Below are 25,912 nucleotides of genomic sequence, written 5' to 3'. Positions count from 1 at the left end.
AACAAGGTAAGTATCTGAGAGTTAACGGTGTTTTCATCAGAGCTAGAAAGAGAAATTGGTAACAGTGGCTTCCTCTGGACTCTGGCCTTGAGAATTGCTGTGGGGGAGGAATAAGAGGAGATTTTTTTTCACTCGATATCTTCTGTTCTATTGGAATTATTTTAACCCCCATAATGCACTCCTTTCGAATGACAGCATGTTTTTGTTGATTATTTTAACTCTTGATTCTGACAACCAACTGCTTGGTTCATGGAGCCATTGAACCAGACAGTCTTGGGAGAAGTCTTTGAGCTCAAACTCTCCTGTGAGCTTTTTTTTTTTTTTTTTTTTGCGGTACGCAGGCCTGTCACTGCTGTGGTCTCTCCCGTTGTGGAGCACAGGCTCCGGACGCGCAGGCTCCCCGGCCATGGCTCACGGGCCCAGCCGCGGAGTGGGATCTTCCCGGACCGGGGCACGAACCCGTGTCCCCTGCATCAGCAGGCGGACTCTCAACCACTGCGCCACCAGGAAAGCCCTCCTGTGAGCTTCTACTCCAGGAGAGTCGCAAGCAGGGTGGGCAAGAGGCCTACTGTCCTTCCATGGGTTTCAACGTAAAAGCAAGTTTTTAGAAAATTTTGGCTCAAATTATCTTCTAAAACAATGCAATACAGTTAAAAGAACAATACTTTGAAATTGTTTAATGAATTTTTTAAAAATACAACTTTTAATTCCCAATAAAAGTGAATTTTATTTTATTTTTTTAAAGGAAACCAGGATTTTCTTTTTTTTTTTTTTTTAATTTTATTTTTTGCTGCGTTGGGTCTTTGTTGCTGCACGCAGGCTTTCTCTAGTTGCAGCGAGCAGGGGCTACTCTTCGTTGTGATGCATGGGCTTCTCATTACGGTGGCTTCTCTTGTTGCAGAGCACAGGCCCTAGAGCGCGCAGGCTTCAGTAGTTGTGGCATGCGGGCTCTAGAGCACGGGCTCAGTAGTTGTGGTGCACGGGCTCAGTAGTTGTGGCGCACAGGCTTAGTTGCTCCACGGCATGTGGGATCTTCCCGGACTAGGGCTCCAACCCGTGTCCCCTGTACTGGCAGGCGGATTCTTAACCACTGCGCCACCAGGGAAGCCCAAAAGTGTATTTTAATATTAAAATTATTCTGATTTGTATAATGAAGTTTTATTTTTCTCTGAAAATCAAATTGAGCAGAGAAAAAGTGTGGCAGCAATGAAAAGACACCAACACGGAGGTAGAGCTTTGTATCCCTTCTTCAATTTAATCTTTAAAAGAAACAATGGAAACAAACTGTTACATAAATAACTGAAATGAGGAAGGAAACATTTACCTAAGTAACAAAGGAAATTCACGGAAAGAACTTTCTGGCAACAGAAGTAATTATCAGGTGTGGGGGTGAGGGGACGCAAGACAGAGAAGACTCTCCCGGTTCTAATGCTGGCCCGTCATTCATGGTGATTTCCAAGCTGATGCTGGGCACCAACAGATTTAAGTCCTGGTAACATGTGGAACCTCAAAACTCTAGAAATGTCTGCTGGTCCATTTTTAAAGAGTCTTGTTGTTTCCCAATGAAAAGATAACTTTTTTAAATCTGGGAAGAATAGGGAATCCTATATGAGTATGGGACAAATATTCAAATTGTCTTTAATGCTGAACTCTACAGAAAAAAATAAGTTTGTGACTGAAAGAGATAGAGAGGCAAAGACTTGGTTTGCCCAGGGCATTTCTGGATCCTCTGGTTTCTGTGTGGCCTGCAGTGGCTGCCCACGTGCTCAGCATTTCCCGGGCCACAGCCACTGTCGAGATCACTGTGTTCCTGGGCCTCTTGCCCACAGCCGGGCAGATCTCAATGCTGCTTGCAGATCCAAGGTAAGCTGCAGAAGAATTAAGCCTCGTTGTCTGTCAGGAGCAAAAATCTGCCATCATCGACTGAAGCTACCTCTCAGGGAAAAGGGATAAGATACCCAGAGTCAAAGAGACACGACAGTCTTTTCAGAGCAGCCCTCATCCCCCAGCCCCCCACCCCCTGCCAACACAGTGCACTACTGCCTCCCTTGCTTGTGTTTGGCCAACATTCCTGTAGGAGTTGTGTTCAAAATATGCCCTTCTGTGGAGAAGCCTGGGTTCCCTTGGGAGCCCCTTCAATCTCCAGACTTTTCTCATTCCCAGTTGATGGCCTGTTGGTGTTGGGGCATGGGGATGGTGAGAGGGGGAAGTGACCAGGAGGACTCCAGCTTCTTGGCTTGTGCAACTGGATGGATGGAGGTGCTGTTACCCCAGAATTACACCCCTGCCCCTCCCTCGACTAGAAACCAATCACTCGTGTCTGAGTTTCAGGAGAAAGCTGCAAAGAGAAAAAAAATAAGAACTGGTTAGAACCAGCTAGGCCCAAGATGGTGGCAGATTTGACTTCCTGTGGACCTTAAGCCTCATTACATGCTCATGATAATATGTTAGCTAAATGCCACGCCCACCAGCAGCAATACAGCTGACAACTGCCATGGCAACAACCGGAAGAGCCCACAGAAGGACTGAGAAGGGGAGTTGCATCAGTTCTGGGTCCAAATAAGACCCCTGTTCTTGAATAACTCATGACTATTCCTCCCACTCTTTCCAGTTCCCTCCGTTTTACCTCAACCCTTCTATATTTTTGGTGTCTCTGCCCAAATTGGGTTGAGAAGTTGATTTGCAAGCTAGGTTCTTGCTTCTCCATTCTCTGGCCATTGAATAAAGCTTGTGCTGCTCCAGTCTCAGCATTGGTTTCACTGTTGGCTACGCGAATCTGATTGGAAAAAGAGCCTCCTCTGTGGTCAAGACAAGGGGTCTCACCCGGGCTAGGGCCCCGGAGTGGGTCCAGTCAACCAATTCGGTAACAGTGCTGTTAACTGGGATAGGGGACCCTTGGAGAACACCCTGGTGGGGGTTGATCAGGAGTTTTATTTTAGAGATGACGATTTCCAGGTGCTTTGAGACATCCAAGGGGAGATAAGGAAGTAGGCTACTGATGTAAGGGCTGAGAGACTGTGATACAAATGACACAGGCCCTACTGTCACGGATCTCACAGTACAACAGGAACAGATTATAATCAAATAATTACAAAAATAAATATCAACAAAGTTTCAAGAGAGTGAGGGTGTGATTAAGAGGCACTGAATGCTTCTGGGAAATAACATACAATGACCGAAAAATCTTCGCAAACATAGTGACATGGAGGTCTCTGGGGACCCTGAGGAGCGGTGTTTTGTTCAAATTGATGGAGCAGCATCTGAAAAACTCAGGAAATACGCATGAGATACTATTCTCTGGGTACTTCAGAGAGGAGCTTCAGTAGGGGATATGGGGGAGTGGGTCTATCCCAGGAAGGCTCAGTAGGGTCCTGCTCTGGAACATTTTCAGTGCTCTCTCTAGCCGACTTCCCAGCGCCTTTGTCAAAGCGGACAGCACCCGCTTCCTGAAACAGTCTCCACACGCATCTCCAGAAACAACCCTCTCCCTGGTTTTCTGTCTACTTCTCTTGGCAGGCTCTGCTTGTCCTCCTTTGCTGATTCCTGGTCCTGGCCTCTAAAGGCTGGTTGTGTGTGTGTTTTCCTCTATGTCCCTGTCTCAGGTGATCCCACCCAATTCCACTGCTTCAAATATTCCAATAACTCCCAATTTCTATCTCCAGTTTTGTCACTCTTCTGATGAGCTTCAGACCTATATAGCCATCTGTCTAGCTGTCATTTCTCTGGATTCACATGTTGAAAACCCAACTCTTGATCTTTCCCACTTCCCTGCCAAACTTCTCAAGCCTCTGTATCCTGGAGAATGGTGCCAAAATCCATCTGGTTGTCGAGAATGGACACCTAGGGCGTCATCCGTGATCCTCCCTTCTTCCCTCCCATCTCTGTCTTCTATCTCTTGAATGAGGAGCTACCCCCACCTACCCCCGCCCTCCACCTCAACTATCAAAACCATCAAAAGAGGCTTTCAGACCTGCAAGCTAAACTAGGTTTCCCTGTTGCAAGCTCACAGCAACCAGGTGCTGACCACAGTACTGTTCTCCCTTACTAAGCTCCCTCAGAGGCAGGCTCAAGAAGCCCTCCCAAGAGAAAGGATGCGCTTTCCCTAGACCCGGGGGCAGCCTTGCCCCACGCGAGAACGTGGCCCTAAGCAAGCCTCCCGGAACGGAGTGGGAGGCAGGCCCGGAACGTGTCAGCGAAGGTGCGTCTGGGATCCAGGGCGCCGACGCCCTCCCTCGGCACCCGACAGGCTTCCGGGTCACCCCTCGGCCCTCCGCCCTCGGCCCTCCGCCCTCGGCCCTCCGCCCTCGGCCCTCCGCCCGGTGGGCCGCACTGGGACCCCGCCCTCCCGGAAAGGGGAGGAACCTCTAACGGAGAGCGGACCTTGGTCTCGGCCGGTGGGGGAAGCCCCCCTCCCGTGGCCAGGGGGCCGGCGCCGCGAGTCACGTGCCGGAGTGCTGGGGGCGTGGCACCAGGAAGCAGCCTCAGAGCCCGCGAGATCGCCGCCGCCGCCGCCGCCGCCGCCGCCGCCGCCGCCGCACTGCCGGACTCCCAGCGCCGGGTGCCGCTAGCTCAGCTCCACGCTGGCGGCCGCCCCCGGGCCCACCGCCGCCGCTGCGGCGCCCGCCATGGGCGAGGAGGACTACTACCTGGAGCTGTGCGAGCGGCCGGTGCACTTCGAGAAGGCGAACCCGGTCAACTGCGTCTTCTTCGATGAGGCCAACAAGCAGGTGCGGGCAGGCCCGCGCCCTACTCCCCCGCGCGGCCCGGCGCGCCCTGCCCGCCGCCCCCGGTGCCCCCAGGTGTCCCGCGCGCTAGGGCCGGGAGCCCGGGGACCAGGCCTGGGGCCTCTCCTGCCGTGCGGGCGCGGGATCCGCGCCAGTCCCTTCCTGTGGGACCAGGCTCCGCCGCGGCCGGGGCTTTCCCCCACAACGAAGTGACAGCGGGGCGGACCCCAGCCCCCGCGCCGACCCTGCGCCCCTCGGCCGGTGTGATCAGCTGGTAGCACTCCGGTGTTTGCTCGGCCCCTTTTGTTGTCTGTATTTGTCATTAGTTTCCCTTGCATTCAAAGATTTAGACGTTGAGATTTTCATTATTCTCGGAATTTTGTAAAGGGGCGGGGTGCGGGGGGCAGCGGGGAGGAGGAGCAGGGTGTGCGCAAGTGCCGCGGCGTCGCCTTTGCCGAAACGGATTAAAACTTGGAGCCTCGCTCGGCGGGCTTCTCGGAATGGGAGACTTTTTTGGTCTCTACTCTCTTTTTTCTGAAGATTCGTGTGGACACCAAGCCTCTGCAGTTTGCTATGTGCCACGTTAGTTTAGTTGAACCAAGGGTAGGGTGTAGCAGAAATCATCGTTGCAGGTTGGTATATGTGTCTAAAGCCTTTAAAAGTTCAGGCCGTTAAAACGTTGCTGCTTTTCCCTCTCAGGTTTTTGCTGTTCGATCCGGTGGAGCTACTGGAGTGGTAGTTAAAGGCCCAGATGACAGGAATCCCATCTCATTTAGGTAATGATTGTATTGACGTTTTCAGAATATTTCAGCATGTAAACAAAATGGTGTTTTTCTGTTGTCGTTCAGAAGATTGTTTTAAATTTTGTCCTTGTCTCCGCTAAGAGGGCTGAAGTGGGGGGGCATATCCCAGTCTGTAGGAAAAGGGAGCTGTGCAGCCTTGGTGGTACATCTCAGTACCTCCTGCAGAGTGAACGTGTGGAGGCCTTCCCTGTTGTTTTGGGATCCAGATACTCCAGCGCAGGGCACCTACTTCCTGACACTTGAAATTAGCCGGTTGGGTGCGTTGATGTGCCTATTTCCGGTTTCTTGAGGGAAGGGCCTTCATTTCCTCTCTGGGCCCAGGGTCTTTGCAGAGCGTTTGGGAGGTGGAGAAGATTCCTAGGTCAGTGTTTCCCGTCTAATAAAGTGCATTAAAATCTCAGCTTGCACTATACTTAAGGGGAATGAAGAGCAGCCTCTTTTACTTTCAGAGATATCTCAGTTTGGATGATAAACTATCTCGTCACCTTAACTCTTTTGATTACAGAAGGGGAAAGTACAGTGTAGGCCCTCATTTTACATTTTACAATTGGCTTGTGTAAATAGGAAACAGTTTTTGAAGCAGAAAATGAAGCAGCCTCTTTTTCTTTGATCATCGTTTGTTTGGAAAACACTGATTGCAGCCCCTGTGCTGGGCATCAGGTGTGGAAAGGCTTTGAGTTAGCTTGGCTCCCTTCTAGAAAAGTCATACATTTAGAGCGGGAGGCAGGTGAGTGGACTCATACAGTTTACTGTGGTAGGTGCTGTAGTAGTGCTCTGTTCAGAATGTGGCCACGGAGAAGAGATGGACATTTGTCTTGGGATGGGCTGGGGAAGACCACTGCCCAGGCGGGGGAAGGCCTCAGAGTGGAGCGAGGCTTGAAAGACAAGATTCTAGGTAGAGAAGAGAAGAGGCTTCCGGATGGAGGGAACAAGAAGGCATGCAGGCACCGTGCTGGGGGGACTCCGAGTCTGTGTGACTGAAAATGAGGTTTCATGCAGGGAAGGGGTGGGTGGTGGTGTGACCTCTGGCAGCAGTCGGCTATATTCTGCTGTGGATTTCGGGCTTTATCTCGTTCCTGAAGGTAAAGGTGGGGCGTGGCATGATGAGATCAGTGTTTGGAAAGAGCGCACTGTTGCAGCATTGAAGCTTGATTACTGGGAGCCTGTCAGTCAGGGATCCCATTAAGAGACAATTGCTATAATCTGAGCAGGCAGGGAAGACCAGCCTGAAGGCACTGTAGACCAGCAAACAATAGGCACTCGAGGGTTGCTTAAGAAGGTCTGGGGTAAGACTTGGTGGTCTCTTGGGTGTGGAAAGTGAGGGTGAGGCCATGATGATCCAGATTAAGGGGCTCAGGAAGGCTTGGGGGGGGGAGATACTGAACTTAACCCTCTTTTAAAAAAACATCTTATTTACTTCTAATAGCTTTATTGCGGTCTAATTATCATTAATTGCATATATTTGACATATGCAATTGATGAGTTTCGACACGTGTATCCATGAAACCATCACCAGTCAGGACAGTGAACATCCCCTTTCCTCTGAGAGTTTCCTCTGTGGTCCATTTCTTGACTTCCCATGTAACGTCCGATTGAGGCAGTTGTGAGACCCGAGGTGGAGCCCACCTGGCGGTGCAGCCCATTGGGTACTGGGTGGCAAAGAGTAGACTCCTTTCAAAAGCACTGCTGTACGTCAATCAAAAATAAGTAAGTAGGGCTTCCCTGGTGGCGCAGTGGTTGAGAGTCCGCCTGCCGATGCAGGGGACACGGGTTCGTGCCCCGGTCCAGGAAGATCCCACATGCCGTGGAGCGGCTGGGCCCGTGAGCCATGGCCGCTGAGCCTGCGCGTCTGGAGCCTGTGCTCCGCAACGGGAGAGACCACAGCAGTGAGAGGCCCGCGTACCGCAAAAAAAAAATAAATAAAATAAGTAAATAAATATTTCACAGCTGCCAGCATCTCAAAGAAAAAAGAAAGTGCTGCTGTGAGGGCGATGGAGAGGGAAGGCGGCAGTGTGTGGAGAAAGTTACTGCATGGGTCTGGACTTAGTTACGCCTAAAGGGAGGCTCAGGTGAAAGTGCAATGTTCTCAACCCCTCAGTCGCTGTTACCTGCAGTTCTGTCGATTTCTCCCGCCACCCGTTGCCAGTTGGACTTTGTTCTTTGAAAAGCAGTCCTACTGATAGCTTCAGAAACATAGTTTTAATTTTAAACTAAGATTTGCTGCTTCCTGAATTTTTTATGTGTGTGTGTGTGTCTGCACTGGGTCTTCCTTACTGCACGTGGGCTTTCTCTATTTGCGGCGAGCGGGGGCTACTCTTCGTTGCGGTGCGTGAGCTTCTCATTGCGGTGGCTTCTCTTGTTGTGGAGCACGGGCTCTAGGCGCATGGGCTTCAGTAGTTGTGGCTTGTGGGCTCTAGAGCACTGGCTCGGTAGCTGTGGCGCATGGGCTTGGTTGCTCCACGGCATGTGGGATCTTCCTGGACCAGGGCTCGAACCCATGTCCCCTGCATTGGCAGGCAGATTCTCAACCACTGCACCACCAGGGAAGTCCCTTCCTGAATATTTAACTTGCCTGTTTTCTTCTCACAAAATGTTAGATGCTAGAATGCAGTTTTGAAGTGTAACTCATAACCTGCTTTTTCTTCTTTTAAAGAATGGAGGACAAAGGAGAAGTGAAGTGCATTAAATTTTCCTTAGAAAATAAGATATTGGCTGTTCAGAGGACCTCAAAGACCGTGGTAAGACATATCTTTAAATACAGTATGAAGAAAAGGACATTAGAAGTACATTTGGAAGAGAATGAATTGCAAAATTCCAGTGTTAAAGGAACCATTTATTATTTTAATGTCATGGAAGCTATAGTTATGCTGCATTGTATTTGAGCCTTTGGATTCTTGAAGGTGAGAAAGACATTTAAATGGGTAAATACTTATGGCCTTAGTTTGTTTTTTACTTAATTTTTTACTTAATTTTTTTTTAAAGTAACTTTTTTTTAAAGTTGGAACCTCAGGTATCTTTCGTATTGATTGACAGCCAGCACCATAGGTTATGCGAAGCATATCTTTGGAGACTTTGTGAGTTAAGCTTACCAGAGTAACTCCATTTATTCACTTCTCTCATCTTTGAATGCTCAACCTAATAGGAGCAGATATTCAAAGCTGGAGCAGCCTGTCAGCATTTTAGTCTTCATAAATCTTCACCATCGCCATTCGTGAAGTACAGGAAAAGCTGTCGGGAAGGAGGCAGAATCCTGTTTCCTTCTGTCAAGTATTAATTACTAAAATTTTTGGAAAGCCCCTAGTAAAATACAGCAACCCATTTCTCTGAAATCAACCATTTGAGGAATGAATTCTCAATCAGTTTCTAAACCCTGACAGTATTTGGATTAACTCGTTTAAAAAAACTCAGTTGTCGGCCTGCTGCTGTTAAGGGGGCAGATTGTCCAAATCAGCCTTTTTATTTTTCCTGTCTTTGGGTTTTGTCAGGTTTTTTTTCTGATCACTTTTTAAATTTATTTGTCTTTTTCTCTTGTCTCATTGTATACCAAAGTAGGTCGGCAGTATGCTGCCCAGTCCACATTTCTCCTCGTGCGTGTTTTTGTTTTCCAGGATTTTTCTAATTTTACCCCGGATAGTTCTCAGCTGGAGTACACTCAGGAGTGCAAGGTATGGGCCTGATCCTCTTCCAGCTGGTGAGCGTTAGCTCCGGGGGTGGAGGCGCAGGGTAGCGTGGTCATTTAGAGCACGAACTTGGAAGCAGGTTGTGCTTGAATGCTGGGATCTGCCTCATGTTGGCTCTGACTTTGGACACTTCTTAAAGTTTTTAAAGCTTGTTTCTTCGTCTGTAAGATGGAGCTGGAAGAATTAAATGGATGCAGGATGCTGAACACCGAGCCACGTCAGCACTTGGTGGCTGTCGTCTTCCTGTTGCCCCTGCCCTTCTCTGCTGGGCGGCGATAGCAGCCTCTTTGGAGGTTTTTGGAAAAGGAGTTCTTTTTCCCTTTTTCCTGACGATGTTTTCTTTTCTCGACTTGTGCTCTTCGTGTCCTTCCCCTTCCCTCCTCCCTCCCTTCTTTCCCTCGGTGGAGATTCTAATCCATTTTAATTAGATTTGCCGGCTATGATGAGCTAGGCTAGTGGGGGCTCAGCTCAGCGGGCATCGCGGCACCTGGGAAACCCGCAGAAGCTGCAGGTGGATAGGTTATAGCTTTTTCATTTTTGGGACGGTTTTGCTGATTGGGGATCCAGGTGGGTCCCTCAGCAAGGAGGGGCCCATCTGCAAACGCCTGAGCCCCTGGCAGAGCTCCAGGTGCTCTGTGTGCAGCAGAGCCCTGGCCCTGGCCCAGCTGCCCTTCGGCTCCCACTGCTGCTGTTCACCACGTGACTTGGGACGGGGCTCAAGGCCTCCAACCCCATTTGGGGCAAGAGCCACAGAGAACCTTTAGGCCTTTATAACTCCAGCTTTTATGATGTGTTTGACTCAGAGTGTCAGCTGTCCTTTGATTCCTAAAGTAGAGGTTGGTATCAGTGAGTGCTGGGCAGTTGCCTTTCTCTCTGTCCTGTTGACGAGAAGGACTTCAGATTCAAGTGCCTCAGTGAGGCGTTACAGGTGAAAATCTGGGAGCGGTGTATTTAAAAGAAAGTTTGATTTTTTCATAAGTAATCAAATCTTGGTAACTTTTATTAAAGAGCAATACAAACAACAAGGTATTTTAAGCTTTTGAAGAGAATTATACATACATCTTTTGTTTCTTTTAATTAAAAAGAATCTTTTACAATTCTTTTCAGACCAAGAATGCCAACATACTAGGATTCTGCTGGACCAGTTCTACTGAAATTGTCTTCATCACAGATCAAGGAATCGAGTTTTACCAGGTACTGTATTACTCACATGCGCTAGAGAAAGGTCTGTGATCGTGTTTGGCCGCCTTTTGAATTCAGCACTGGATAGATAGTTTGAGATTCCAGAGCTTCAGTCTTCCGTTTGGGTTTTTATTCTTTTTTTCTAATTACAAGTAATACATGTTTTTTGTAAAACATTCAAATGTTACCAAGATATATGGAAGGTAAAAGTCCCCCATAGTCCCTGGAAGTAACCATTAGGAACCATTCGATGCATGTTCCTCCATTTCATTCCTACACAGGGAGCAACATTTGTTTATTTTACAGAAATGGTTATGGTGTATGTAAACTTGTGGCTTTATTTATTTATTATTTTTGGCATAGCTGTCGTTAGACGTCTTTCCATATTTGTTCTGTCGTGTGGACCTGCTGCAGTTTAACCAGTTCCTGTCGAACTTCATGCTTGTTTTCACTTTTTAGTGATTACAAACAATTCTACAGTGATTTCAAGCAGTGAACGGGTTTGTAACCATTGTTTTATATTCTTAGGTGAGGCAATTGTTGGAAGGGAAATTACAGCCTAGGTACAAACATCTAGAAAGCTGAAAAGATATCACTGAATTTCTTCTAGAAGTTGCATTCTCACTAGCAATGTAGGAATCTCCATTTTCCAAAGCTTTAGCAGAATTGGATGTTGTAAGTCTGTAGACATTTGCCAGTCTGAGAGGTGGAAAGCCATTTTAATTTGTATGTTTCATTACGAGGGAGGTAAGCACCTTTTGTGTATTGTACATTTGTTTCCTCTTGAACTGCCTCTTCCTCTTAAAAAGAATTTTTTTTGTGATAAGAAGCACATAACGTGAAATTTACCGTTGTAACCATTTTTTAAGTGTACAATTCATTAGCGTTAAATATATTCATATTGTAGTGAAACAGATCTCTAGAACTTTCATCTTGTAAAACTGAAACTCTGTACCTATTAAACAACAACTCCCCCATTTCCCCTTTCCCAGCCCATGGTAACCACTGTTTTTCCCGTTTCTATGAATTTGTCTGCTTTAAGAACCTCTGCCTCATATAAGTGGAATCATACAATGTTTGTTTTTTTCTGGCTGTCTTATCTCACTTAGCATAATGCCCTCAAGGTTTTTCCATGTTATAGCATGTGTCAGAATTTTCTTCCTTTTTAAGGCTGAATAATATTCCATTGTTATACATACACCACATTTTGTTTATCCATTCTTCCACTGATGGACACTTGGATTCCTTCCATTTTTTTGGCTATTGTGAATAACGCTGCCAGAAACATGAGTGTGTAAGTCTCTCTTTGAGACCCTGCTTTCAATTCTTTTGAGTGTATACCCCTAAAATGGGATTGTTGGATCCCATGGTAATTCTGTTGTTAATTTTTGAGGGGTTACCGTACTGTTTCCATACTGTTTCCAATGGCAGTTATGCCATTTTACATCCCCACCAACAGAGCACAGGGTTCCAGTTTCTACACATCACCACCAACACTAGTTGTTTTCTGTTTTATTGATAGCGGTCATCCTGCTGGTTGTGAGACGGTATCTCATTGTGGCTTTGGTTTGCATTTCTCTGGTTAGTGATGTTGAACAACTTTTCGTGACTTGTTGGCCATTTGCATGTGCTCTGGACAATGTCTATTCAAGTGCTTTGTTATTTGGGTTATTTCTTTTTGTTGTTGAGTTGTAGTTCTTCATATATTCTGGATATTAACCCTTTATCAGATAGATGATTTGCAAATGTTTTCTCCCGTTCCGTAGGTTGCCTTTTCACTCTACTGATTTTACTTTGCACCTTCCTCTTTATCTTCTAGTATGTTCTAGCTGCCTGACCTATTGGGAAAGCTTCTGAGATCTTGCTAAGTGGAGCCAATGTGGAGAGTGTTAGTATTCTTTCAGGTGTTATCTTTGTTGCCCTAACGAAAGCAGTGTAATTTAGAACGTACTAATGGAGGAGATATACCTGTGTAACAGTGTGCAAAGTGAATGTTGTGGTGCTTTGCTGTAGGGCTGTAATCAGAACCTTAGCTGACCAGCAGAAAAAAAGAAAAACTACACGAATCCCATACGTACAGAAATAGAATTTTGTACCTATGATAGCAAGGAAATGACTGCTTGCTTTACAGAAGGGTTCCCTCGGGCAATCATTTAAAACTATAGCTTTCTGTTCTCAGTAGTAGAAAAATGTCCATTCAGGTCATCTAGATGGTTTTCAGATCTTCAAGAAATAAGTTAGAAAGAAAGAGGACTCTATCACATCTTTATTTTATTGTACCTGGATTATCGAGAAACCCACACCCCCAACCCTGACTTCCAGGTCTGTTCTGCAGGGCAGTGTTCTGGGAGCATTAACATCTTGGGGCTGTATTCAGCATTCCTTAATGTATCAGAAGATTGAGAGTATATTTGAAATGTGCCTTGATTATAAAATACTAGGTTTGCATGCTGAGTCTCATGAACACGTCTGTTAGAAGAAGGGAGGCCCTCCCAGCCTCAAATTGAGACTGCAGGCTGGGTGGTGCCTGGTTCGGTGCACGTGGCTCCAGGGGCACGGGTTTGTTTTGACCGTTTCCGTGACAGTGAGGATGCTGCTCTTCCCTGCCCTTCGGTGGACGGTGCCTGGGAATGAGGAGGCTCAGCCCTGCCCTGCAGTGAAGTGGGCTGCCTAGGCCGTCACTGGGGAGGCAGGTCCCCTCGCCTCTCCGAGCCTTATTTTCTCTTCTCAAATTGGCCTAATGATGCCCAGCTCTCAGCGTTGTGGAGAGAGTAAACGAGCTAAGATTTGGAAGTGCTAAGCACAGGGCTGGATAAATGGTAGCTGTGATAAATAAAAATGATTATTTTTTTCTGTTTAACCTACTGGGTTTTTTCTTCTGCTTTTTATTATTTTCTTCATTTACTGTGTCAGTCTTCAGGCTTTTTTTTTTTTTTAATTTATGGCTACGTTGGGTCTTCATTGCTGCTCGTGGGCTTTCTCTATTTGCGGTGAGCGAGGGCCACTCTGCATTGCTGTGCGCTGGTTTCTCATTGCAGTGGCCTCTCCTGCTGCAGGGCACCGGCTCTAGGCACACGGGCTTCAGTAGTTATGGCATGCGGGTTCAGTAGTTGTGGCTCGTGGGCTGTAGAGCACAGGCTCGGTAGTTGCAGTGCATGGGCTTAGCTGCTCCGTGGCATGTGGGATCTTCCCAACCAGGGCTCGAACCTGGGAAGGGACAATGCAATGTCCCCTGCATTGGCAGGGAGACTCCCAACCACTGTGCCACCAGGGAAGTCCCAGTCTTCAGACACTTTGCTGTTGTGTTTGTTTTTGGCCAAGCCGCGTGGCATGCAGGATCTTAGTTCCCCAACCAGGGATTGAACCCGTGTCCCCTGTAGTGGAGGCGTGGAATTCTAACCTCTGAACGACCAGGGAATTCCCCATTTGCTGTTTTTATTTATTTTTTTTTGCGGTACGCGGGCCTCTCACTGTTGTGGCCTCTCCCGTTGCGGAGCACAGGCTCCGGACGCACAGGCTCAGCAGCCATGGCTTACGGGCCCAGCCGCTCCGCGGCACATGGGATCTTCCTGGACCAGGGCACAAACCCGTGTCCCCTGCATCAGCAGGCGGACTCTCAACCACTGCGCCACCAGGGAAGCCCCATTTGCTGTTTTTAAATGAAGGCTCTGTTTCTTGAACTTTGCATCAGGTATTACCAGAGAAACGGAATCTGAAACTCCTGAAGAGCCAGAACATCAATGTGAACTGGTACATGTACTGTCCCGAGAGTGCTGTGATTCTGCTGTCCACCACGGTGCTTGGAAATGTGCTGCAGCCCTTCTACTTCCGGGTAAGAGTCAGCTTCCCTTTAAAAAAATTTCCCCTCCTACCTCGTTCCTCTAACCTCTTAACTGATCAGTAACTTCAAAGGGGCACGTTCCTCCAACAAGAGCCTTGCCACTTCCGACCACTAGAGGGCACCCCGTACCATCCCATCACCGCCAAGAATGAGTCCCTGGGACAGGCCCCTGGGACCCTGGAAAGGATGGAAAGACATAGTGCGTGTATATCCTCAATGATTTGATGTGGGGAGTGCTAAAACATCAGAGGGGGTTTAATAAGCTTTTCTTAAAACTTTTTTCTTCCCCAAACAGGCTGGCACTATGTCAAAGCTGCCCAAGTTTGAGATTGAATTACCAGCTGCACCTAAGTCAACTAAACTGAGCCTCTCAGAGAGAGACATTGCCATGGCGACGATGTATGTCTGTTCTTTGAGAGAATTCCTTCTCATAATTGCTTTCAGGGATATCATGATAGAAGAAGCATGTTGTAAGAACTCCAGGGCTGCCCGTGCTCCAGTAGCCTTGGAACACAGGATAAGGACTCCGCCTTCCCTGCTTTGTACCCAGATCTTAGGAATGTAGAAAGCCCGTCATCTTCTTGACATTCTTTTTTGATTTTATTAACTTTGTGATCTTAGGGAATTTTTCACCATTCTAGTCTGATAAAATGAGAACATTGAACCAATTTATTTCTTAGGTTTCTTAGTGTTAGAAATTTCTTTTCAGTCAGTGAGTCAAAACTTATCACACATTATTTTTTAGCTAAAATATATCATACTTGTTCTAAAGAAAAACATAGTTTACATTTTTGATCTAACAAATGTACACCTGAATTACTTATGTAGGAAGATATATTTTCATTTGGAAATGCAGATATCTCAAATTTTAAAACTTTATTATGAAACTTTCAAACACACAAGAATAGAAACTGATACAAAGAATCTCCTATATACCCATATTCAACAAGTATAAACAGTTTGCTCCTAAATTACTTCTGATTCTTCTATGGCCTAAAACAGTGGTTTCCAAACAGTAAAATTTTTTAGCATTTAGAATGCTTTTTTTTTTTTTAAGAAATCTGCGGCATCCTGGTTTAGAAAAAGATAAAATGAGAACAGTCCTTGCAAAGGGGGAGACCCTTCCCCCAGTCTCCTCCTTGTCCCTGAGGCAGCCCCAGCAAAGTGTGAACTCCTGGAATAAAAGTGTACATGCAGGAACTGGTCATGGCAACATGTATCAGATGAGGCTTAAAAGTCAAGAGTGATAATATTTTCCTGTGATTAGGGAATGTACTCATTATATAAAACTGGGAAATTACAGAAAGTTAAAAAGAAAATGGACTTAGCATATTACTCAAGGGCAGCTATTTGACAACATGTATTTCGTTCCAGTAGTTTTGGACATTCTGCATAAGTCATTCTGCAGAAGTTTGTGTTTTTCTTTTGAAATATTGTGATCAAGCTATATTTAGTTTAGTTTTTTTTAATTTTATTTTTGGCTGCGTTGGGTCTTTGTTGCTGCGCGTGGGCTTTCTCTAGTTGCGGTGTGCAGGCTTCTCACTGCGGTGGCTTCTCGTTGCGGAGCACAGGCTCTAGGTGCACAGGCTTCAGTAGTTGTGGCTCGTGGGCTGTAGAGCACAGGCTCAGTAGTTGTGGCACACAGGCTTAGTTGCTCCACAGCATGTGGGATCTTCCTGGACCAGGGCTCAAACCCGTGTCCCCTGAACTGGCAGGCAGATTCTTAACCACTGCACCACCAGGGAAGCCCAAGCTATATTTAGTTTTGCATCCCCCCTTTTCACTTAACTTTATAATAGGCTTTTTTATTTTTAAGCTAACTGCACTGTTTTTGTAAATATTTCTGTTGGCTGCGAAATACCCCATTAAGTAAATATCTCTTAATTTACTTAACTATGGCCTTATAACTCTGCAGTTAGAATGGAGGGACGTCAAACAGCCAGTATGACTTACGTCTCTTTGTTCTGTGATTAGATACGGACAGCTATATGTTCTCTTCCTGAGGCATCATTCTCGGACCTCCAATAGTACTGGAGCGGAGGTAGTCCTATATCACCTACCACGGTATATTTAATGCTTTCTTCCCCTTCTCCGATTGTAAAATATGAACTAAAGCTTGTCGATCTATTTTTTGACCTTTCTGTTGTCCTACAGAGAAGGCGCCTGTAAAAAGATGCACATACTGAAGTTAAACCGGACAGGGAAGTTCGCCCTGAACGTGGTGGACAACCTGGTGGTCGTTCATCATCAGGACACGGAGGTACGAGTGTTGGGGGGTGTCCTGCTTGAAAGAGCTGTGAAAATGGACAAAATATTCTGAAAGAGACTAGAAAGTGCTTTTTATGCTCAAAGTTTTGATCTTCCAGGTGGAATGGGTTTGGATTTCTAGATGGTTTAGGAAAACCCTACCAGTTGAATAACATAATTAAAAACTGTTTCACAAAGTAACACATGTGAGGAGATTGGACTTTGGAACAATTATTTGGTCGAATCATCTAAGCTGGGGATTCCCTGCCGAGCCAGTGTGTTGTGTGAGCACATGAGCCCTGTACTTCCTCTGTGAGTGCAGATGATGATGGTTTTGAGGCTCTGTGGCCACAGAGAAAGAACTAGAATGATCCTGCTGCTTCTACCCCATCAGCTGGGTGACTGGTGGGAGACAAGCCACTTCCCTCCTTGCCTCCTGGAGGCTGGTGACACCCGTGTCGATAACTAATAAAGATGGAGCTCTTCAGAGGCAGCATGTCATAGATTCCAGGAATACTTCTGAGAGCTGATAGACATGTACAAGAGAGCTGGGATGTTCCAGCAGGTCCCTCCTCAAATAAGAACCAGCGTGCAGGGGTGGAACGCAGACACAGGGCTCCTTCAGCTGACCCCAAACGGCAGGTGTGAGGTCACGAGAGGGACGGGTGGAACCGTGGTTTGTCTGATATCACCGTCTTGTCTTTCTCCCCCTCAGACATCAGTGATATTTGATATCAAGCTGAGGGGGGAGTTCGATGGCACCGTTACCCTCCATCACCCGGTGCTTCCAGCTCGATCCATTCAGCCCTATCAGATCCCTGTGGCAGGTAAAAGGGAATCTCCGTGTGTGCATGGATGGGGGAGCAGATAAAGGGCTTCCCAGATCTGTTTGCTTTTGCAAGGGGTGATTCTGTTTTTTGTTTTGTTTTTTAAATGATACTCCTGCTGATTCTTTAAGCTAAAATTGTGTTCTTGTGAAAGTGTTTTTTTTTTTTTTTTTGTGGTACGCGGGCCTCTCACCGCTGTGGCCTCTCCCGTCGCGGAGCACAGGCTCCGGACGCGCAGGCTCAGCGGTCATGGCTCACAGGCGCAGCCGCTCCGCGGCATGTGGGATCTTCCCGGACCGGGGCACGAACCCGCGTCCCCTGCATTGGCAGGCGGACTCTCAACCACTGCGCCACCAGGGAAGCCCGTGAAAGTGTTTTTTTATTTTTTGGTCCTGTGGGATCTTAGTTCCCTGACCAGGGATCAACCCTGCGTCCCCTGCAGTGGAGGTGCAGAGTCTTAACCGCTGGACTGCCAGGGAAGTCTCGTGAAAAGTGTTTTGTAAGAGAGAAGACTCTTCCTTTGAAGAAAATAGAACGATTCTCTTCTCTGAGCTTTAAAATGGAGAGTTGTGATTACCCATTGAAGCCCAGAGGTTTTTTTAATGTTGAATAAGACCTTGACGTTTCTGTTGGTCTGTGCTCTGTGGCCCTGAGGTTAAATTTGGTTGCTCATGGCTGTTATTTTAACCTGGGATCGCTTTTCCTCATCTTTCTCACATTCTGCGTCATAATTATAATAAATACTGCGTTTTCCCTTGACTGATGGTCACAGTAAGTACTTAGGCTGCGGTTCTGAGGTTATTCTGAACCACTCCTCCAACCTGAAGAGGTGGCAGTAGGAAGTCAGAGAAGAGAGAGGGTCAGGATTTCAGAAAAAGGGAAAGAAACCATTTGGTTCCTTTTGCTTTTTCCCAATGTAATCGATTCTAAGGTAGAACTCAAATCATATTCTCTTCAAGGAGACTGGAGTCTAGAGTAAGCTAGTTGAAGTTTCAGTGTGTAAACCATAGTCAGATGGCACACATTTGGAACTCTGGGAGGAGCGTTTTGTTAAAAGGAATCCCCGTCAGATAGCTTTGGTGTGTCAGCCTCGCCTGCTGGCAGGATATCCTGGTACCTGTCACAGGGAAGAATCAGATCAGGCCCTGGCTGATGGTTTAGCAGGAGCACTTGCCAGCTGAGCCAGAAGCTGAGCAGGGTGTGAGAATAAGCTACAGTGGGACCTTGAACAGTGGGGTTCATCCACATGTAATTTATGTCAGCCCTCCATAGCCGAGGTTCTGCATACAAGGATTCAACCAACCACAGTGGGTTTTACTGTTGAAAAATATTCCTGGGCTTCCCAGGTGGAGCAGTGGTTGAGAATCCACCTGCCAATGCAGGGCACACGGGTTCGAGCCCTGGTCCGGGAAGATCCCACATACCGCGGAGCAACTAAGCCCGTGCGCCACAACTACTGAGCCTGTGCTCTAGAGCCCGTGAACCACAACTACTGGAGCCCACATGCCATAACTGCTGAAGCCCGTGCACCTAGAGCCCGTGCTCCAAAACAAGAGAAACCACTGCAATGAGAAGCCTGTGCACTGCAACGAAGACCCAACACAGCCAAAAATAAATAAATTTTTAAAAAAAGAAAAAAAATATCCCTGTATAAGTGGATACATGCGGTTCTAACCCGCCTTGTTCGAGGGCCAGCTGTAGTTCGCACATTTGATTAGGTCTCTTGGCCCTCTGTTCTTTCCAGCTTCTTCCTTTTCCCAGGCAGTGATGTTTAGAAGAGTAGATTGTGTCAAATGGTTGGCTTGTATCTGCTGCTCACTCAGCATGAAGGTAACTGCTGGTGAATTGGGGCAGAAACAACTATAAACGTTTCAGTCCTTCAGCTCTGTTCCAGTTGTTTAGGACCAGTAAGAAGGTAGTCAGGTTCTGATTGGCTGTTGATATAAAGCAAAGGCCAGGTGTGGCTAAAACAAGAGCCCAGAGATTAATAAGAATTCAAGAGTCCGTGAATCTCTGGGCTTCTAGAGTGGGTTGGCAAAGCGTTTTTTGTGGTTAATGACTTTTTGTTTTTCCTGCTAGACTCCAAGCCCCTCACAGGTTTGTAGCATCTTTGTATCTTGCCCATCTGAGCTGTTGCAGGTGTGCTGTCACAGGTGCACTGTCGCAGGTCAGGAAGAGCTTGTTGGACTATTTTGAAAGACGAGACCAGCAACTTGGGGAAGAGCCAGCCTCCCTCGTTTCCCCTTCTGGTTTTGGTCTGTCCAACCAGTGGCTCTCGAGTAGGCTACACGTTAGGATCACCTGGGGGCTTTCAAAACCAAAGCATTCAGTCAACGTGATGGGTAGCCAGTCAAGGCCCACGTGTAGGACCCTCACTCGTAGGTTCCAAGCGCAAGTGTTCTTTGCGTCAGCTTGTCTGGTCTGGCCCTGTCCTCTACTGGGGGGTCTGTGCAAAATTACCACCTTTTCCAACCTGCCGACTGAAACCTATTTTCCGATTGTACCTGGGTAGCTGGAACAGAACTAGGAATAGTCATGTTCAGTTTGCAGGCCGTATTTATCAAGGTTACTGCGGGCTTCCCCCCCAGACATACACACTCGAGCAATGTCACTGGTAGTTGTGAGTCCCTGTCACGTGAGGGTTTTATGGGGGGGTCTGCTTCCCAGGTGAGATCTCTGCCTGGACCTACACTGTGCAGTGGAGAATTGAGCTCATTATTTAGATAATTAAGCCACAAAACACTTTGTTTGAAATAGTCTCAGTGAATTATCTGAGTATTTGATTCTGAATCACTCAGGTGAATTTCTCAGTTCTTTAATGTGCATGTGTGTAAAAAAGAAAACGCTGTGAATTGAACCTTGACCTGCTTTCTCCTTGGCGAGACATCTTCATGGATGGTTCTCGACTTCCCGCTTCCTCCTTACAGGTGTTATCAGTGGACACGACAGTTCACTTCTTCGTTATTTAACTACAGTTGAATGAACATTTACTGAAGGAAGCATTAAGCGTTACCTTTACGTCCCAGGATTGGCAGCACTTTCTGGCCGCGTCACCAGCCCTCACACACACGTGTCTCCTCTCTTTGTAGGTCCTGCTCCCGTGACCAGCCAGTCCCCCATCCCGTGTAAACTCTGTATCCTTTCCAAAGGCCTTGGCTGGGAACAACAGGGGAGCTGTCACCTCTCCTTACACTGGGGTCTGAGGGTGGTCCGAGCCCCTGGTCAGGCGTGAATAATGTCGTGGGAAGCGCCTGTGGGGTTTCCTTCCCATCAAGGGCCGGGCACCTAGGGCGGCCTCAGCAAACAGGGTGGGAGGATGCTAACGGGAGCTGGGTTTGCCTTTTGTCTTCATCTCTTCCTGGTCTAGAATTTCCTATAACATGTAGATTCTTCATCCTGGATTGTCTTTCAACCCGACATCATCATCAGTGCGAGCCAAGGTGGGTCGTGGTGGGGGTCACGCTGTTAGGAAGCTGGGCTTGCTGGCAGTCTCCCGTCCGTCCTGAGGGGTGCCAGCCCTGGGAGGCTTGAGAAAGGGGTGACTCAGATCATTTCCAGTGAAGCCTTTGGTTCTCCTCTCCTGGAGCCCCGGTTGAGAAGGGCTCTGCCCGCCTGCCCGGCAGTGTGGGCGTCAGGAGGTTCAGGGCTGGTGGATGGCTGAGTTACGGAGCTCCTTCGGGAGCCTCAGGAATTGCCTTGTGACCAATGAGCCAGAGCAGGAGAAACCGGAGCCCAGGACCAAAGTTCGTGCCCTGCAGACACCCGTTCTCCCTTCAGGGTCAAGGGGGTTGGTCAGGTGCGGGGAGGGGTCGCCTGTCTGTATGCAGTAGACACTCCACGGGGGCGCGTGGAGGGTCACTCTGAGGAGTCTGCCGACACGCAGGGGTGCTTTGGCTGCCAGTCCCACTGTCGTCAGACGTGTCCTGAACATCGCAGCCTGTGCTTTGGCGTGAGAAGCAGCCACTGGCTGTGCTTTGCAGCACGTCCCCCCATGAATGTTGAGGGGAACCAGCTTTGGGGCTTTTGTTTTGGTTTGCGTCCCACTATTAAATTTGCTGCCTCTCAATCCAGGTTACCTCTGGAACCTCCAGGTGAAACTTCAGCCCATAGTAAACCTCTTGCCAGATAAAGGCAGGCTCATGGACTTCCTCCTCCAGAGAAGGGAATGCAAGACCGTCGTCCTGTCGGTGTGCTCGCAGAGTAAGTGGGGTCCTCACCCTGCGGTCTGATTCCTGACACTGCCTGCGCCGCCCACTGGGAGACGGGCCACATTTTTATCTTGTCTGCAGCCGGTTGGCTTAGTGACAAGTGGATTATTTAACCCCCTGGAAAGGCTGCTCAGTATAAAAATGACTTGTCTCTACAAGACATTTCCTGGGCAAAGACTAAACTAAACATGGGCACACGTGAGGGTAGAGGCTGCCCTCCCCAGCTTGAAAACAAACCTGTTTCAGAATCCAAGTCACTCACGACATTTATACCTACTTTGAGAATCTTCTGACGCCCTCCGTAGCTACGTTAGTAACCGACAAGGGCTGGCGAGAGCCCTTGTGCCCCAGTCTCTACACCGTTTCTCCGAATGCCCTGGTGGCCCCCGGAAATGAGTCATTTCTCTCACAGTGTGTTTAAGTTCTAAAGTTCACACAAGGTTGGCCAACCTGTGTGAACCCTGACTCCTTCCAGTGTTGACAGAGTCAGACAGAGCAACGCTGCCTGTGATAGCCACTGTTTTTGATAAACTCAACCAGGAGTATAAGAAGTACCTGGACGCCGAGCAGAGTTACACACTGGTAAGTTGACGAGGGCCTCCTCCCTGCTCCACCCCGGGTATATTGTCTGTGTAATTATGACACAAGATTCTGACAGAATGACACCACTGAGGTTTGCTGTGTGCCAAAGGGCAAGGTGGCCGGCCGTAGGGGGAACGTAAATCAGAGTCCCTGTGTCGCATGAGCTAGAGGCTGAACATCACTTAATGTCTTCACCTTCTTTTGTTGTTTTTTAAAAATTATTATTTTCTCTTTTGGCTGTGTTGGGTCTTTGTTGCTGCACGCGGGCTTTCTCTAGTTGCAGCAAGCAGGGGCTACTCTTCATTGCGGTGCGCGGGCTTCTCATTGCGGTGGCTTCTCGTTGCGGAGCACGGGCTCTAGAGCGCAGGCTCAGTAGCTGCGGCCCAGAGCATGGGCTTAGCTGCTCCGCGGCATGTGGGATCTTCCCGGGCCAGGGATCGAACCTGTGTCCCCTTCTTTGGCAGGCAGATTCTTAACCACTGCACCACCAGGGAAGCCCGCTTTTGTTGTTTTTAATCTATGTTTGATCTTACACGTAGATAGCTCCTTGGTCTGCCTTTATTTTATGGATAAAAAAAGCAGTCTCAGTTTGGTTATTTTATATGTCTTTCTGCCAATCCAGAGCCTAGACTCAGTAAATCAGAAATAAAATCATTTTGCTGCTTGTTCTTCCTTTCCTTTGAGGATGTACTAGCTATAAAAAATAAGACGTGTCCTGGCACCCAGTCAGCATCCCCTCAGGACTGTGGTGACTCAGCGTCAGCACTGTGCTTTTCCTCTAGTGGGCTCAAGTGCGTGTTGTGAAGGGCTGGAAAAAATTAGCATGGCTTCTCGGGGTCTGCTGTACTGTTATTGTATCTTCTGAAGCTAGAAATAAGTTCAGGAGAAGTGGAATGAATGATTCCACTTCAAGAATCTGATTAGTCCAAAGGCTAAAAATGGAAGTGGTTTTAAACAATAACAAAAACCCCAGAACGCCCATCCCCTTCAGCTACTCAGGGATAACCCAAATGCTAGGTGGTCTGTGATTTAACAAAATTAGGGAGTTATTTTAAGAGGTTAAAAAAAAAAGTCTCCCTGGCAGTCCAGTGGTTCAGACTCTGTGCTTCCACTGCAGGGGGCACAGGTTCGATCCCTGGTATGGGAACTAGGATCCCTGCATGTGGCGCGGTGCAGCCAAAAATTAAAAAAATAAAAGTCTCGGTAAAACTATGACTTAGGCTTCTTAGTTCCATCCGTGAACACTGGTGTATTTCCTGACCTCCTAAACTCCTCCCCGGCCAGCACAGGAAAGAGTTTTGTCCAAGTAATGAAGTAAGTGTCATCCTCTGCTCACGTCTTAGGCTCCCAGCATCTAGGGGTTCAGTCTTTCTGGATTAACTGCGAACACGCCATGTCCCGGAAGACGACTGAGGTCCCGTCTGTGATGTATTGTGCAGGCACTGGAAGCGGGGCAGAGCCGGAGCGGCCCATTCCTCAGGAGGCCGGCGCGCACCCAGGCTGTGGTTGACCAGTCTGACATGTACACCCACGTGCTGTCGGCGTTTGCGGAGAAGAAGGTAGGGGAGGCTCGCCGCCCCTTCTGGACTGAAGGTTCCCAAAACAAAGATCTCATTTGAAGGGGACTAAGGAAAACGAGTAGAACTCAGAATGTGGTTAGAGTAACTGGGGTATCTTGGGTGAGGACTGAGTGCTTATGGTTTGGCTTCTAATACACAGGCCTAAAGATGAGCCCCGACTCGGGGGGTTCTGGAGGGGTTTGTGCAAAAGCAGCCAAGTAGAACCCTGGAAGCAGGGGGGCGGATAAACAAGGAGCTGTTACGCGGAGCCTCCTCTGCCACTCTGGTTCTAAACACTTTTCCCCTCTGTAGGAGATGCCTCAGAAATTCATGATAGCCGTGCTCATGGAATATATCCGCTCTCTGAACCAGTTTCAGATCACAGTACAGGTACCTTCAAGCCAGCATCTGTGGTCCCACGTTAGAGGGGCAGGGGATTGTTCTAGTAAAAGCACTGTCAGTGCCTAACTGAGATGACTCTCTGTACGCCACAAGAGTCTGCACACCTGCCTCAGACTCAGTGACCCTCCTCACGTGACCCCACGTTCTCAGGTGGAATGAGCAGTTTCAGGCCAGGTTGGGTTCTCTCACCCGTCACTTAGAGCAGCCGTGGTCCTCGGCATACTGAGCCTCTAGTCTGTCGTAGTTGGGCGACGTGGACACCATCTCTCCTTCTGTCTCTGTCTCAGCATTATTTGCACGAGCTTGTCATCAAGACGCTCGTCCAGCACAACCTATTCTACACGCTGCACCAGTTCCTGCAGTACCATGTCCTCAGCGACTCGAAGCCTTTGGTAAGTACCACCCAATTTTTACTTTTGTGACTTAAAATTTGACCTTTCAACATACGGCAAATCTAATCTGAAAATGGGTCTTCCAGGCTTGTCTGCTGCTCTCCTTGGAAAGTTTTTACCCTCCTGCTCATCAGCTGTCTCTGGATATGTTGAAGGTAACTCTGATACAGCAGAGTTTTAAACCCCATAGAAGCATGTTCCTATTACTTGCACTGACCCGGATTTCTCTTTCTCCCTTACTTCTAGCGACTTTCCACAGCAAATGATGAAATAGTAGAAGTTCTCCTTTCCAAACACCAAGTGTTAGCTGCTTTAAGGTTTATTCGGGGCATTGGTGGCCATGACAACATCTCTGCACGAAAATTTTTAGATGCTGCAAAGCAGACTGAAGACCACATGCTTTTCTACACTATATTCCGGTTTTTTGAACAGCGAAACCAGCGTTTGCGAGGGAACCCTAGTTTCACACCAGGTGAGAATATAGCTGCAGGGAAAAGACCTGGGGCGACCAGAGACTCGGACAGTAGCAGGAGAGCACTGGCAGCTGGGGGGGCGAGAAGCCTTTTGGTTTGGAGAACTCTCGGGTTAGTTTTTAAAAAACAAAATTTTGTACCAGCCCGCATAATCCTTAGCCTGTTGTAGTGAGAGTGGATTCAAGGTGCTGACGGAACTGGAGTTCTGCTCTGGAACTGCAGTGGGGTGTCGGGGTGGAAGGTAGGGTGGCCTGGGCCCAGCTCCGTCTGACATCTGGGCCTGGAATGGCCCTTTCTGAAGAATTAGGAACAAGACAGGAAATGGCTGCGGAGGGTTGTAATGGCCTGGGGCTTGTTGATGTTTTAGTTTTAGGCAGAAAGCATTGGTTAATCACTCTTATCTCCAAAGTTATGAAATCTAAAGCACCCTCTTCCTTAGGATGGGGAGGAACCTGTAACTCTTTCAGGGCTCCCAGCATTCACTGATCACCCTGCTTCTCCCCCATCTCTCAGGGCAGAGGGCAGTTTGCTTGGGGCTGTAAAGGTTCTGTAATGGCACAAGCTGGGTAAACAGAAAGGACAACTCAAGAGCTTAGGAAAACAAAGTATTTTATGAAAGAAAAATAAGTCAAAACCCAGTATCCACATCTAGGAGCTGCAAAGTGTTCATTCTCGTTTTCCTCCTTTCGTGCCTTGTCTAACAGATTAAATCTGTATTTTCCTTCACAGGAGAACACTGTGAAGAACACGTTGCTTTTTTCAAACAGGTTTTTGGAGACCAAGCTCTAATGAGGCCTACGACATTCTGAGGTCACTTGCTAGTTTTTCTTTTTATATATATATAAAATGTGTACAAAGTTAATTTATTGCGTTAATAAAGCTCTTTAAACTACAAGATGTTGTAATAAAGTATATCTACGACATCCTCAAATGTTACTAAAAATATGGTATAGAACTTGTGTGATGGCTTACTCCTACAAAAGGAGAAACAT

General features: G+C 47.6%; 1 protein-coding gene across 4 annotated transcripts; it reads left to right on the top strand.

Moving 5' to 3' along the window:
- Positions 1-4,426: 4,426 nt before the first annotated feature.
- Positions 4,427-25,782, top strand: RMC1 (regulator of MON1-CCZ1). 4 transcript variants are annotated; one of them, XM_079942106.1, is made up of 20 exons: positions 4,457-4,727; positions 5,424-5,500; positions 8,181-8,265; positions 9,136-9,192; positions 10,315-10,401; positions 14,081-14,221; positions 14,526-14,629; positions 16,205-16,294; positions 16,385-16,490; positions 17,193-17,304; positions 20,394-20,438; positions 20,691-20,744; positions 21,376-21,504; positions 21,988-22,094; positions 23,534-23,653; positions 23,966-24,043; positions 24,343-24,447; positions 24,534-24,602; positions 24,694-24,919; positions 25,650-25,782. In XM_079942106.1, the coding sequence occupies exons 1-20, from the start codon at positions 4,626-4,628 to the stop codon at positions 25,727-25,729; spliced, it is 1,974 nt and encodes a 657-aa protein (XP_079798232.1). In that variant the 5' UTR covers positions 4,457-4,625; the 3' UTR covers positions 25,730-25,782. The 4 variants fall into 4 exon arrangements, with proteins under 4 accessions (XP_079798235.1, XP_079798233.1, XP_079798232.1 ...); XM_079942107.1 differs by lacking the exon at positions 16,205-16,294 and having other exon boundaries at positions 4,454-4,727; XM_079942108.1 differs by lacking the exons at positions 4,457-4,727; positions 5,424-5,500 and adding an exon at positions 7,135-7,234 and having other exon boundaries at positions 8,071-8,265.
- Positions 25,783-25,912: the final 130 nt, after the last annotated feature.

The sequence above is a fragment of the Stenella coeruleoalba genome, assembly GCF_951394435.1.
Source record: "Stenella coeruleoalba genome assembly, chromosome: 14".
In the NCBI taxonomy this organism is placed as follows: domain Eukaryota; kingdom Metazoa; phylum Chordata; class Mammalia; order Artiodactyla; family Delphinidae; genus Stenella; species Stenella coeruleoalba.
This window is presented reverse-complemented; position numbering and strand designations above follow the sequence as displayed.

Coding starts and splice junctions, on each gene's coding strand:
- RMC1 (XM_079942106.1), top strand. CDS start 4,626: ATGGGCGAGGAGGACTACTACCTGGAGCTGTGCGAGCGGCCGGTGCAC. Junction 8,266..9,135: donor AGAGGACCTCAAAGACCGTG/GTAAGACATATC, acceptor TTTGTTTTCCAG/GATTTTTCTAATTTTACCCC. Junction 14,222..14,525: donor TGCAGCCCTTCTACTTCCGG/GTAAGAGTCAGC, acceptor TTCCCCAAACAG/GCTGGCACTATGTCAAAGCT.